At 43.1% G+C, this 15,636-nt stretch overlaps 1 protein-coding gene across 1 annotated transcript; it reads right to left on the bottom strand.

Moving 5' to 3' along the window:
- Positions 1 to 1,615: 1,615 nt before the first annotated feature.
- LOC121584952 (protein unc-45 homolog B-like) lies at positions 1,616 to 11,370 on the bottom strand. Its single transcript, XM_041901224.1, has 20 exons — positions 11,262 to 11,370; positions 10,399 to 10,569; positions 10,236 to 10,272; positions 9,886 to 10,061; positions 9,624 to 9,713; positions 9,325 to 9,492; positions 8,975 to 9,140; positions 7,363 to 7,533; positions 6,986 to 7,157; positions 6,371 to 6,671; positions 6,084 to 6,178; positions 5,513 to 5,654; positions 5,235 to 5,375; positions 4,457 to 4,584; positions 4,245 to 4,311; positions 3,811 to 3,924; positions 3,445 to 3,560; positions 2,995 to 3,112; positions 2,723 to 2,878; positions 1,616 to 2,461 (listed from the first exon to the last, which is right to left on the bottom strand). The coding sequence occupies exons 2-20, from the start codon at positions 10,567 to 10,569 to the stop codon at positions 2,189 to 2,191; spliced, it is 2,802 nt and encodes a 933-aa protein (XP_041757158.1). The 5' UTR covers positions 11,262 to 11,370; the 3' UTR covers positions 1,616 to 2,188.
- Positions 11,371 to 15,636: the final 4,266 nt, after the last annotated feature.

Below are 15,636 nucleotides of genomic sequence, written 5' to 3'. Positions count from 1 at the left end.
CTACTTTAAAATGGAGATCGCCTCAATGGCGCTGCCAATGCTGTCATAGACGCTATAATGGAACAGATACAAAGATGAGTCTTCTATCTCTCTGGCCTGTTGTTTACACGCGTATCTGCCCTCTCATTGGCTAGAATGGTCCCACCTGATCTCGCCTCCTCCCGCCTGCCTTCCATCTTTGAGGACATTTATTTCCATTGTTAGAGCGGTCACATGTATGTCTTGTCAATATAATAGACAATCTTTGCGCTACTTCACAAGGTTATGCGCTCCTCCCCCTCACTGCAGCACTAGATTGTATAATGCAGATCTACAGAAAAATAAACATGTCACAGCGAACATACTTTCTTCGGAAGGCCCGATTGTGAGATATGGCATATGCACAGAGTGTACAAAACATTAGGATATTGAGTTGCACCCCCTTTTGCCCTCAGAACAGCCTCAATTTGTCGGTGTCAAAAGCCTTCCACAGGGATGTTGACTAATGCTTCCCACAGTTGTGGTAACTTGGCTGGATGTCCTTTGGGTGGTGGACCATTCTTGATACACACGGGAAACTGTTGAGCGTGAAAAACCCAACAGTATTGCAGTTCTTGACACACTCAAACCGGTGCGCCTGGCACCTATTACCATACCCAGTTCATAGGCACTTAAGTATTTTGTCTTGCCCATTCACCCTCTGGATGGCACACATACACAATCCATGTCTCAATTGTCTCAAGTCTTAAAAATCCTTCTTTAACCTGTCTCCTCCACTTCATCTACACTGATTAAAGTGGATTTAACAAGTGACATCAATAAGGGTTTGCTTTCTCCTGGATTCACCTGGTCAGTCTATGTGTTTCTAAGGTTGAATATACTCAGTGTACATTATATGTGATAAATTTGGGTTGCGGGTTTACAATTTCACCTTTTCTAAGATCTCTGCCAAGCAAGGAGGAAAGAATCAGCTTGTGGGCTTACTGCAAATGCAAAAATACACACACAAGGGAACTCCTTCAAAACTCTGTGTGAGGCTATCATGATTTGTTTGCTCATCAAGTCTCTTTTTCTGGAAGTCGTCAAGATGGAAGTCTTATTTTTTGGGGGTAGGGGTCGCCTGGAGGTCAATTCTGACATTTACATTTTTTTTACATTTTAGTCATTTTAGCAGACGCTCTTATCCAGAGCGACTTACAGTTGGTGAGTGCATAAATTTTTTCATATTGGTCCCCCGTGGAAATCGAACCCACAACCCTGGCGTTGCAAGCGCCATGCTCTACCAACTGAGCTACACGGGAAATAAGCTGTAAACCAAGATGGTGGATAAATAAAAATATTTCACTCAAGCCTTTTACCATTGAAAGAAATGGTCAGTTCCGGTCTACTTAACTGGGTGTCTCCCATAGACACCAATGCAATAGCAGTTGTGTCTGGTCTACTTAGTTAATTGACTTTCATTGAACCAGAAAAAAACAGCGAGGAAGGTGTCTCACTTCCTCTCCCATCTCTGCTGGTCAAAACGCAGTGAGCACTGTGGATGGAAATGAAAATGACACTCCCACTTCATGGTCATCGGATGATCGAGGATGTCGACAGGTTTCCCTTTAACCAGAAACTTTGCACTTTCATGGGCTGCAGATTAAAGAAATGTTTTATTGATTGTAACTTTCCTCTTATTCTTCCTGTGTACAGCCTACCTGCTCCAAAAGTCCAAACCTTAAAAAATAATATATTTTGCCCATGTGTAACTGTTTTAACTGCTTATCAAAAACAGTCATGACCAATGTCCATTGTTGAAAATCATACTAGGCTGTACCATGGACTCAACTGACAAACAGTAGAATAAAATTGTCCACTAAAATCAATGTAGGCAATAGTCAAGAATCAAACAGCGTGTTTTCAAAAATTCTCATCTGTATCCTTAATAAAGTGTAAAATACAAATAACATTAAACAAACACCTCTCATACACACAAATAAACTCTACTTAACTTACAAAAATAAAGTGTAGCACACTCATTGGACTAAAATGGAATTGTCATACATGTTCTTATTTCTGTATGTGTGTGTGATTTGTTTCTGGTTGATTGGGTTTGTACTTTGTCTCATTGCCACAAGGGACAAATCACTTTTGGGTTGCGCCTTCAAGGGAGTAGGACCATTGCATGCCAGTCCCTAGTACTATAAAAAGGTTCAGAAACACTGCTTTAAGAAGGGGTTGTGAATGGCTTGATGAGGCCGAGGTCCATGGCCTTGACCAGGCAGGTGCGTGCCACATCGATCACAATCTGCCTCTTGGGGTTGTTCATTGCTTTGCCAATCACTGTCAGGATCTCCAGGATCTCGCTCTCGATCAGCTTCTTTGCCAGCTCGTTGTCGTCCGAGTTCAGTATGTTGTACACGATCACCAGGCCTCTGTGCTGGATCTGGGGCTGGTCATGGAGAATCAGCCTCTGAAGGATCTCCATCCACTGCAAAGTCTGTGGAGAGAACCGAGAAAATATTTGTCATTCAAAGTGATGAAGTGGATGAGGGCTCACCGTACATATTGAATAAGTAATGTATAACTAATCATTGTTGTATTGATTAAGTCATAACTATAATCAATGTTGTGATGATACAGTGTTGTGATTGATTGAGACAATTCGGCAGTTCAATTAAGTTAGTATCTTTGCACAGCAACTGCCTTTGGGTCACCCCAAGTTGAGTGTACTAGTGTGAATGCAACCAGACAGACATACCACCAGGGTCATCTTGGTGCACAGTTTCTTCTGGGCAGCAGTGAGCATGGCCAGTGCTCCTGCTGCAGCTCTCTGGAGCTTTTCATCGTCTTCAGCACACATCAGCACCAGCAGCTTCAGCCTATCATTCCCATCCTCCAGGTACCGATCCTGCACCTGAACACACAATGGTGACATTAGTTACACTGGGTGACACGTTTGTTACCTGCATACACAACACACACACTGTATGTGATGACATTGTTCCGTAAGATTGAGGGGTGTCCTCTCACCTCTTTGCACGTCACCAGGTTGCACATGCACTCTGTGGCTGCCTGTCTGATATGGTCATGGTCTTCAAACATGTACTGCTCAATCTCAGGGAGAGCCTTCTCTTTCAGGATCTTCACTCTGGAGCCGTGGAGGATGGGAGGAAAGAGTTAAGAAATCACGCAACCATCTCATCTCCTCCACTCAAAACGCTCTAGCAGCAACAGTAATAAAAAAATAAAAAATAAAAACTCTGGAAAGTCCCCAGAACATATCTGAGCCCACAGCTGTTTTCTGTTTACTGTCATATTTATTTGAACAAACTTATTGGACACTTATTAGACACACACTTGTCCTCTCACACCTCTATTACTTTATAGTGATTGTTGAATAATCTGTAATAGTCTCAGGTGTTTAGTTGGGTTATACATGCATACATACTGTGGTGTGGTTGGTAAACTAACAGGCCTCACCTCAGTTTGTCGTTGAGACCAGCCAAGTTGGTGAGACTCAGAAGTGCCTCGTAGTTCTGCACTCCGTCTCTCTCAGGGTGCAACAGGCTGACCAGAGGACGCACCACCTCATAGATCTATCAGAGAGAGAGATGACAAGGCAGGGTGAGGGAGGTAGGGTAAGAGAGAGAAAGAGAGCAGGAATCAGAAAGAGAGGGACATAGGAAGAAAGGATATGAAGGACAGAGAAAGAAGAATAAAGTTGAGTTGAAAAAAATTGTTTTAGTGAATGCAAGATAAATATTTTAGTTATGAGTCACTTCCCTTTCCCATACCAGCCCACACCCTCTCCCCCATGTAACAGGTAGTGGTCAGACAGGCTCTTACCCTCTCTCCTGGGAAAGCAATCTCTGGGTTGGAGACAGCAGCGATCTTGGCCAGGGCGTGGGCGGCCCTTATTTTCCCTATAGCTGTTCCCTCCAGAGCCAATGGGATCAGAGCCTGGGGATCACACAGCAAGAGATCAGAGGTTCAGACACACCCACACACATGCTTCAACCCTTAACATGACATTATGACATACTGTAGCCTACATGTGACTATGGTTGGGCAGACACCACATGACTGATCCGAGCTCACTAGTTAATAGTTTTCACTATGACACCTCATAGTTGTTTTGAAAAAGATAATGTTTTCTTAATACAGTCAGAAACCTACTGGTTAGATAAGGGTAATAAATCAAATGTAAGGCTGGTTATAGGTTGAAACAGTGATGATACTAGAATGGAGGATCTGATGAGTCTGTTGTGTCTGTCACTCACCTTGCCCCCTCCATGGGCGCAAATCGTGCCACGGTCTTTGGCATCATCTGCCAAGGCAAGGAAGACCCTGCGGATAAAAGCAAACACCATTGATTTCAATCTCATTTGTTCTGCAGTATTGCTTATTGCATGTACTGACTGTAGGTTGGCTCTGGATAAGAATGTCTGTGACAGCTAAATGCTCGAGCCTGGTACAGTCCCAGGTTGCTCACCTTGCCAGCATCTCTTTGGTCTGGTCAGTCAGGAGAAGGTTGTCTGCTTTCACCATGACAGTGAGAGCTGAGATGACCCCTCCCTTTAGCATCCTCTTCACTCTCTTCTGGATGAAATCCTTCTTGTCCTAAGGGCAGAGAAGTGTGTGTATTGTCAACACCTCCCTCAGCCAATATACCTAGGACCTCACAATAAAAATAGAACTTTGCTTACAGTAGAGAGCAGCATAGTCATGTGTATAACCTTTATCCTAGTTTAATTTACAGTGCTGAATGACAGTGACTTGGTGTACAGTTCTTCCCTGACATAAATAAGGATGACTTTTTGTGTATTTTGTATTTTATTAGGATCCCCATTAGCTGTTGCGAAAGCAGCTGCTACTCTTCCTGGGTTCCACACAGAGCATGAAACATGACATAATACAGAACATTAATAGACAACAACAGCTCAAGGACAGAACTACATACATTTAAAAATGGCACAAATAGCTACACATCAATACATGCACACAAAATATCTAGGTCAAATAGCGGAGAGGCGTTGTGCCGTGAGGTGTTGCTTTATCTGTTTTTGAAACCAGGTTTGCTGTTGATAATGGCTCTATATAATACTGTACACTTTCTTGAGTTTGTTCTGGATTTTGGGACTATGAAAAGACCCCTGGTGGCATGTCTGGTGTGTGTGTCAGAGATGTATGTAAGTTGACTATGCGAGCTTGTTGTACAGTTCTGCCTGCTGGACAGACAGGGGGAGGCCTGTGTCTTTCTCTTATCTTACCTTGGGGTGTTGCTCAGGGACGTGCTGCTTGGAGAATTTGGCCAGCTGAACCAGCTCAGGCATGATCTCTTTCTTCTCATAGCTGTTGGTGCAGTTGACCAGGGTACAGGCCACAGCATACAGGATGGTCTTATCTTTAGACTGTATCACAAGGAAACAGGGAAGAGCGACGTTTAGTACTCTCCTCCAGGTCACATATGCACCCTTTAATGCCACTATGCTCATGTTATGTGCTATGAGTTGGGACTCTGCTCTGTCTTTAATAGTACAGTTCCTACCTTGGCCAGTTCAAACATGGCTTTCATGGCAGGCTCGTCCTCAACAAAGTCATCCTTTACATCAGCGTCTTGGGTCAGGTAGGCCAGACCTTCTATAGCCCACTTCCTGGTCTTCGTGTCCATGGCAGAGTTACACAACCACCTGACACACAGGAAGAGGGTTAACAGGGAACCGGGCTAACAGCCATTTCTAAATCACACTGAGGGAATATAATATTGTTCTCTATGCAGCTCAAACACGTCAATATATCAATACAAATAGCCTATAATTATCCAGATAAAGAGTCGTAATTGTCTGGACTTGGTGTGTAATTAGTAAAGTATAAGGGTACAGATATGTTCACATTCTATTACTCCTGATAGTTGTACATTTACATTTACATTTTAGTCATTTAGCAGACGCTCTTATCCAGAGCGACTTACAGTTAGTGAATACATATTTTTTTATACTGGTCCATAATACTTTTTTTGTCTGTGATCTGTCTATGAATACTTCAGTGATATTAAGACCACAAAGTTACATAATGGCAGATAAGTTTTCAAAGCTACCAACCACAAAAACAAGACTCACTTCCTGCACTGCTTGGCCAGTTTCTCAGTGGAGCCCTCAGCAAACTGCCTCATACTATAATCATCTCCCCCTGCTGAACCCAGCTTACACAGACCCTGGAGAAAGGGGGACACAGACACACACAAAACAGTGAGTTCATGAACTTGGAAGGAAAGTTACACTTCGATAAATCTGAAGAGTCCCTGTATTGTTATCAAACATGAAGATCTATCAAATGAACCCCTCAAAAGAGCACATTTCTATTCCATCCCGTCTTACCATAGTATGGAAATCTACAGCTCACTCACCACCAGCGCACGGATCTTGATCTTCTCGTTCTTGGTCTTCTTGTAGATGTCTTTGAGCAGCGACACGCCATTGGTGATGATGAAGGAGGCGCGGCTCATCTTCGTCGAGGAGTGGATCAGCGCTTCCACGGCGACCATCTGGTCCACCTCACGCTCAGAGCCGCACAGCGCCACCATCATCTCCATGATGCCCTGGCGACCCACCAGCTGGTTGCCCACCTCAAAGGGTCCCTGCAGCAGGCCTGACAGAGCGTTGATGGCGTGGATGTTCCTGTCCATGTCGTTGGGGTCAAATTTGCCTCTGTGGAAAGAGTCAGGGTCAGGGGGAGTAGGGTTAAGGGTAGATGAGGGAGAGGTCAGGAATAAATGTTACTGTCAGCTGATTTAGTACCCATCACCATCGTCAATTCTATAGTGCTGTTAGATACTTCCCCTGTTGTAACATTACTCATGATGTATGCGTGCATCACAGATATCTATCAATCTCTGTATGATGTTACTCTCATTAGATATGCTACTCGTAAACAATTACATTACATTACAATAGAAACTTTGAAAATGATCCATAGATATGCTACTTGTATGTTACTGTTATGTTACTAATATGTAACTCACTTGATGTACTCGTCACAGACTTCCCTGTAGTGGTCTCTCTCGGGGTCACAGCGCAGGTCGTCCCAGAGCTTGTCAAGCAGCACACTGGCGATGAGCTGAGTGTTCTCTGTCATGGGCAGCTGGTCTGGGAGGTCAGGTATCTGGCCACACACCTTCAGGATCTTCTTCAGACCTGGCGGGGGGTTCACAAAGCAAGATGAATGGCAACTTCTCTAAAATAAGTTGATACTCTCAGTACTCCATATTCAACTTATCTTTCACTACAAACCAGAAAATAATGACATACTTTAAGACTTCACTTTCATAAACAGTGAACAACTTTATCAAAGGCCTACTTAGTGTCACAGATCATAATCAAAGCTAACCCACTCACTCACCATGGTCGATGGTGAAGAGGCTCTTGGAGTGGTCAGGGTCTTTCTTGTCCTTGCGAGGCACGTTCCTGCTCAGCAGGTTCAGGGCCTGGTCTCTGCCGTGTCCTGAAACCTTCTTACTGGCAACCATCTCCAGCAGGGCCATCAGGATACTCTTCAAGTCTTTGCTTGCATCTGCAGGGGAGTGAGAAAGTGTCAGACCAGTTTTATTAACCGTTATAAAACACAAACAAGACCTTCAAAATCTGTTTATATAGCTGAAAGATGCTATTCTGAGGCAATTCACATTTGGTAAAAAGCACTACATACATGTATATACAGTTCAAGTCGGAAGTTATATACAACTTAACCAAATACATTTAAACTCAGTTTTTCACAATTCCTGACACTTAATCCTAGTAAAAACTCTTAGGTCAGTTAGGATCATCACTTTATTTTAAGAATGTGAAATGTAAGAATAATAGTAGAGAGAATGATTTATTTCAGCTTTTATTTCTTTCATCACATTCCTAGTGGGTCAGAAGTTTACATACACTCAATTAGTATTTGGTAGCATTGCCTTTAAATTGTTTAACATGGGTCAAACGTTTCGGGTAGCCTTCCACAAGCTTCCCACAATAAGTTGGGTGAATTTTGGCCCATTCCTCCTGACAGAGCTGGTGTAACTGAGTCAGGTTTGTAGGCCTCCTTGCTCGCAAACGCTTTTTCAGTTCTGCCCACACATTTTCTATAGGATTGAGGTCAGGGCTTTGTGATGGCCACTCCAATACCTTGACTTTGTTGTCCTTACGCCATTTTGCCACAACTTTGGAAGTATGCTTGGGGTCATTGTCCATTTGGAAGACCCATTTGCGACCAAGCTTTAACTTCCTGACTGATGTCTTGAGATGTTGATTCAATATATCCACATAATTTTCCTTCCTCATGATGCCATCTATTTTGTGAAGTGCACCAGTCCCTCCTGCAGCAAAGCACCCCCACAGCATGATGCTGCCACCCCCGTGCTTCACGGTTGGGATGGTGTTCTTCGGCTTGCAAGCAACCACCTTTTTCCTCCAAACATAACAATGGTCATTATGGCCAAACAGTTCTATTTCTGTTTCATCACACCAGAGGACATTTCTCCAAAAAGTACGATTTTTGTCTTGTGGTGATCTACAATTATTTTTCTGAGGCTGATTTATTTTGATTTTCCCATGATGTCAAGCAAAGAGGCACAGCGTTTGAAGGTAGCCTTGAAATACATCCACAGGTACACCTCCAATTGACTCAAATTATGTCAATTAGCCAATCAGAAGCTTCTAAAGCCATGACATCATTTTCTGGAATGTTCCAAGCTGTTTAAAGGCACAGTCAACTTAGTGTATGTAAACTTCTGACCCACTGGAATTGTGATACAGTGAATTATAAGTGAAATAATCTGTCTGTAAACAATTGTTGGAAAAATTACTTGTGTCATGGACAAAGTAGATGTCCTAACCGACTTGCCAAAACTATAGTTTGTTAACAAGAAATGTGTGGAGTGGTTGTAAAACGAGTTTTAATGACTCCAACCTAAGTGTATGTAAACTTCCGACTTCAACTGTAAATGCAGAAACATAAGTAGATGTCTCACCCAAAGCCAGGGCTTCCTCCTTCCCATAAATCCTCCGGTCTCCTCCGGTAAGGGAATCGTTGATGCACTGGAACAGGTCGGAGGTTGCCAAGGCGATGTCCTCGTTGTCGACAGCCATGATGCTACACAGCTTATCTATGCCCACCAGGTGAATAATGGCCATGGTCTGTTCAGAGACAAAGATACAGGTCAACTGAGTGTACACAAGGGGGACTATGGTTAGACATTACAATAGAAACTTTGAAAATGATCCATATCTGTCACAAAGGACCAGGAATTGGATTGGCTCCCCTTATCTCTCCTTCTCACAGAATCCCTTATGCACCGCCCTGTCTTCACCTGCCCCTCACCCGAGCTTTGTGTCCAGTGCACATTCCCGCGAAGGTGCGGATAGCAGCCAGGACCATCTCTACTTTTCCGGTCTCAAGCATATCCAGCAGCAGAGGCACTCCGTTGTTCTGGAAGATTCTCTCTGCGCCAGCATCTTCTCTGGCCAGAACAACCAGGTTGTTAGCAGCCTACATGGGTAGTAAATACTATTCATATTGCATTTGATATCAGACTGTAAAAATATTAAAGACCACAGCATCATGCTTAGTACAGTAAGTTGAATCAATGGAACTGATCTCTACTATGGTGTCATACAAACCTTTTCCTTCTTGTCGTTGTCCATCTCCTCATCAAGCAGAATGTCAAACATGTTCTGAACCCGTGAGTCTGTGGAGAAGGTTGTCTTCAGCTGTAGACAGAGAGCGAGAGAGAGAGAGCATGAGAGGGAAAGAGAGATCCAGATAAGTACCACAATCAGTTTTTTTATGTCTTGTTCATATATCAATGAAATATTATAATCACATAGTTATCAGTAAGTAAACCAATGGATTGTGTCTAAAGGGTCCCAGTGGGTAGCAGACCTTGGCTTGGATCTCAGCCCCCAGCCTCCTGAGGGTCTCCAGGAAGGTCTTGTTTTTGGGCTCGATGGTGGAACACCTCTGGACGTCTTTGAAGGCCATGTCTAGCTTGCCCAGCTTCTCCAGAGCCTGGCACCGACGGAACAGGGCTTTGACGTCTGTTGCATCCACGTCAATGGCTGTTGGAGAGCAGAGAATGTGTCTGGGTTGAAGTGAAAATATCACTGTGGTATGAGCATAATCCATTTTTTTCATTTTATGTGACAGTGAGCAATGAGCACGGCAAAAAAAAACTTTGCTGGCTGTGTTTTGATTCTTGTTTATTACTAAACATTTATTAGACTGTACCGTACCTTTGGAGGCATCGGAGGCTGCATTGGTGTAGCTTTCCTGAGAAGGAAAGAAAGAGCGTTCAAAATCATCAGAGGATCAGGAAATCACACCCAGGGATTAATAATAATAAAACTATTCCCTTTTTTGCTTGATGAAGGCCTGTGGTTGAGGTTAGGTGTTTACCTTTTTCAGGAAGCAGGCTGATCTGTTCCTGTAGATGACAGCGAGCACCTTTTTGTCTTTGCACAACTTGATGGCTTTAGTGTAACACTCAATGGCCTTGTCCACCTCACCGGCTTGGAAATGCTTGTTTCCCTCATCTTTTAACTGGATTGGATCTGCCATCTCTTCCATCTGGTGAGGAGATGAGATGAGAAGTTATAGTTTAAAGGTTCCAGGTTACGTTATGACTTGAACATTAAAGCCAATGAATGACTGGTACTCACAGAGTAAACAGCACATGTTTCTGGAACATTACATTACTCTTCTAACACTATAAATTGAACATGTATCTCTATACTTAATAATACAGAAACAATACATTTAAAACACATTGCAGCCAATTCTGAATCTGGAACAATTATGTAAAAATATACCCACCTGTTCCTGGTAGATTATGTCACTTTTACAACCACTTTTACAACCACTTTTACAAACAAACTTACACACATTTAAATCAAGAAGAATGCCAGCTAAATGAAAAATGACAAACAAATTCCAGAAAATATAATATTGTATGAAAACGAATACACTTTTTACCGTTACTACTACAATGTCTCCTGACCTGAGTCCCCTTTAGCAAAAGGCCCATCACATGATTTCTCTAACTTTAAAATGGCCTCCCCTCGTGCCTTATTTGGGCATCGTTTTGCACCCCAGTGGGGGCCTTACCACTGATACAACCATTCTAATGGACAGCCACTCCACCGCTCCTGATAGACAATCACCATGTCCCCTGTCCCCTGTCCTAGAGCCCCTGGCAGGCAAGAATGTCACTCAAGACCGTGTACACTCAATACATGTCTCCCAATAGCGCCATATAATACCTTTAGGATTGTGTGTCTTCTCCTTTCTTCTTTTATTTTCTCTTCCGTCACTTGAGTGTCTAATGTTGAGCTTCACTCCCTGATTGTTGTGCGTTCAATATTTTGGGTATTAGTGCAATCCCCTCCCCTTCACAATTTATATTTATACTAATCTCAATGAGGTGGCCCAAAACCAGGGTGGGACCATTTAAAAAAGGGATGGGGGTCTACTCTACACAGAACAGACAATTCCTGAGAGAACTGTACACTGAATTCTCACATTTAGCATTGGATTGGGTTTGTTAAAATGCCCCATTGCTTTTATGACAACATACCAATGCTGAGTCATTAAAATAACTGCATAGTAGATTATCTTTTTGTTCTCTATTTGTACGTTATGACATGGGTAACCCCATTGGAACATGGTCTGGCCCTGATATGGTCTATTTAAGGAATAGGTTTGATGACAGCTGAGAACTCACCAGCAAATGCTTGTGCAGCTCTAGTGAGGCGGGGGGTGGTTGTAGTGGGGGGTCTGGCAGCCACTGACAGCTGTAGGAACACACAGAACGACCTGACAGCTTCTAGAAAGAGAAAGCTCTCGAGTGTGAGTGTGTGTGTGTCAGGCATTTTCTACAACTTTCTGTCAGGTTGGATGGGGAGCGTTGAATCACAGCTATTTTCATGTCTCTCCAGAGATGTTCGATCGGGTTCAAGTCCGGGCTCTGTCTGGGCCACTCAAAGACATTCAGAGACTTGTCCCGAAGCCACTCCTGCGTTGTCTTGGCTGTGTGCTTAGGGTTGTTGTCCTGTTGGAAGGTGAACTTTCGCCCCAGTCTGAGGTCCTGAGCGCTCTGGAGCAGGTTTTCATCAAGGATCTCTCTGTACTTTGCTCCGTTCACCTTTCCCTCGATCCTGACTAGTCTCCCAGTCCCTGCCTCTGAATAACATCCCCACAGCATGATGCTGCCACCACCATGCTTCACTGTAGGGATGGTACCAGGTTTCCTCCAGAAGTGTCGCTTGGCATTCAGGCCAAAGAGTTCAATCTTGGTTTCATCAGACCAGAGAATCTTGTTTCTTATGGTCTGAGAGTCCTTTAGGTGCCTTCTGGCAAACTCCAAGCGGGCTGTCATGTGCCCTTTACTGAGGAGTGGCTTCCGTCTGGCCACTCTACCATAAAGGCCTGATCGGAGGAGTGCTGCAGAGATGGTTGTCTTTCTGGAAGGTTCTCCCATCTCCACAGAGGAACTCTGGAGCTCTGTCAGAGTGACCATCGGGTTTTTGGTCACCTCCCTGACCAAGGCCCTTCTCCCCCGATTGCTCAGTTTCCCCAGATCTGTGCCTCGACACAATCCTGTCTCGGACCTCTACATACAATTCCTCATGGCTTGATTTTTGCTCTGACATGCACTGTCAACTGTGGGACCTTATATAGACAGGTGTGTGCCTTTCCAAATCATGTCCAATCAATTGAATTTACCACAGGTGGACTCCAATCAAGTTGTAGAAACATGTCAAGGATGGTCAATGGAGCTCAATTTCGAGTTGCATAGCAAAGAGTCTGAATACTTATGTAAATAAGGTTTTTCTGTTTTAAATTGTTCATAATTTAGCAACATTTTCTAAAAACCTATTTTCACTGTCATTATGGGGTATTGTGTGTAGATTGATGGGAAAAAACATTTAATCAATTTTAGAATAAGGCTGTAATGTAACAAAATGTGGAAAAGGTCAAGGGGTCTGAATACTTTCCGAAGGCACTGTATATGCTCATCTGTCGTTTGCAGTCAAAGACGCATCCTTTTATCAAAATCAAAACAGGCAACAGAAAGCTGTCAACAGAGACAACTGTCAGAGACAACTGTCTCCCCTCAGAGTCTGGTTCTTCTCAAGGTTCCTTCCTATCTAGTGTGGGAAATTATTCTCTTATATTTTAGATGTGCTGTTAGCTTAATAAGAAAGCATTAATGATTAAACATAATAGGTTTGTACTGTCCTGATATAGATTGGTCAACATAACAAGCTGTGATTAATGTGAGGAACTGTTAGGGGGTAGGATGAGATAAGACTTGTGTCTCACATACACTGCCTCTTTGTTAGACTGCTCAAGGACATGTGTACTGCAAAAGTGCTGACTCTCTGGACAAGTTGCAAAACAACTAACACCTGGCAACAGTGAAGCGCCAAGGGACTGGGACCAGCCTGTGCGCCAACGATAGGCTGAGTAAGTCTAAACCACGCTCAGTCTCTACTCTGATAGGCCTGCTTGGAGCAGGAACTATCTCTGTCAGAGTATTAAAATAATAATTTTGGGTTGGGACAGTTAGTTCTCTGTCTGCCCTCTGTGGTTTTTCAGTGGGCCCGTATATACGAACATCATATTTACCATTGAAGTGTTTTGCATTAATTAAAATACTAGTCTATTTTAGAAGACGTGTATTGACCTCTTTTTGTTCCTATACCAGATTTGAATTGACGCAACTTAACAATTGGTGACCACTGACATGATCTGGTAGAAGGACTTCGCTGGGTATTGTCTGGCCGATTGGACATCGCTGTCGTTGGACGGGGTGTTTCACAAAGAGTCCGGACAACTAAAAACAGGTAAGCAGACACCTATTGTTATATAACTAAAGTTCTGCACATTGGCTTTATCCAAATTAATTTTGTGAAACACCTGTCTGATGTAAGTGAACTAAATTATGAATTATTATACGAATTATTATGAGTAGATAAGCACCATATTGTGACATGCAAACCTGTGGTGAATGTGATGTTAAACCTTGGTACTATAGAGTATTGTTCCACCGGCACGTACCTGAGGGCTAGGTATGGCTAGGATCGGGGAAAATACTGAAATCCCCAGGCTAGGACCACCAGGGGTGGAAACTGTGGGATATAGGGAATTATTGGATTAAAAGTGTTGCGCTACTGGCAAGGATCGTAACTACGAGGGTACGGCTAGGATCAGAGGGACACTTACAATTTTAGATAGTGTTGCGCTATCGGCAAGGTCCGTAACTAGTACGGCTAGGATCGTAGGAGCACTTTAAAGTACACTATAGTGTTGCGCTTCGGCAGGGAGTTGTACTTGGGGGTACGGCCCAGATCGGAGGAGCACTTTAAAGTATAGGGTGTCGTATGAATGAGAGTGCGAATGATCCCAGTGTAATAAAAGAGTGAATGCGGGTTATTAAAATTAATAAACCTGTATACCTTGATAGAAAACTAATTAGGAGTTAAAGAAGTCTGTGGTTGCTTAAACCATATAATCCGTTAATAACAATTGGGAATATAACGGTAAAAATAATGAATAACTAGTATGACTAAACTGAAACGTTTGAACTGATATAATTGAACTGTAACGTTTGATGTTTGACATAGCATAATACTGGTTTTAAATAATTATGTTGAAGCAATTTGGTTTATTATTTGATTTAATGTTTGATGTTCGATATAGCATAATACTGGTTTTAAATAATTAAGTTGAAGCTATTTGGTTTATTATTTAATTTAACGTTTGATGTTTGACCCTGCAAAATACTGGTTAAATAATTAGACTGAAATAATTTGGTTTATCGTTGAAATATAAAGTAGAGAATATTAACATTTGCATTTTTGGTCATTTAGCAGACACTCTTTTCCAGAGCGACTTGCAGGAGCAATTGGGGTTGGGTGCCTTGCTCGGGGGCACATCGGCAGATTTTTCGCCTGGTCGCTCGGGGATTGGAACCGGCGACCTCTCGGTTGTTGGCACGGTGCTCTTGGTTACTGGGCTACCTGCCGCCCCATATGAGTTTAAGGTTGTGCCGTTGTTTGATCATGTGATGGGGTTTGATGGGTGATCGGACCATGACTGGTGTGGTTATGGAAGTAATGTATAAATAGTGGAGAGCCAATAGGGGGCTCCATTGAACTATTATGTTATGTTGGGCATTTCGGTGGCATGGGGTGGGGTCTGTGTGTATGAGTGAATTCGACGGCTGGTATGGGTGGTGACCGGATACTACTGAGTATTTGGTTTGTTGATGTTGAATGGAAGATTTGTAGCGTGGTTGGGGTTAAATAGAAAGACTAACTTATTCAATAGGGAATGGGTGAAGGGAGAGAGTTTTTTGTGTTGCTGAATGAGGTGAGAGCTAGTGCGATTTTCATTTGGTGACGTCACTTGCTCTATGAACTGGAAGTATTTACTTTGAAAGCATCGCGGAATGCATCGCGGAATGTGTGGGGTGACTGGCAATGTATGCGAGTTAGATTGAGCTGTAAGATTTCAAGTAGAGGTCTGAATACTTGACTGGAAGGCTGTCACGCCCTGGCTCTGGGGACACTGTTATGTTGAGCCAGGGTGTGTAGATCTATGTTCTCTATTTCTATGTTGGCCTGAGTGACT

This window comes from Coregonus clupeaformis, chromosome 16 (genome assembly GCF_020615455.1).
Source record: "Coregonus clupeaformis isolate EN_2021a chromosome 16, ASM2061545v1, whole genome shotgun sequence".
Lineage (NCBI taxonomy): Eukaryota > Metazoa > Chordata > Actinopteri > Salmoniformes > Salmonidae > Coregonus > Coregonus clupeaformis.
This window is presented reverse-complemented; position numbering and strand designations above follow the sequence as displayed.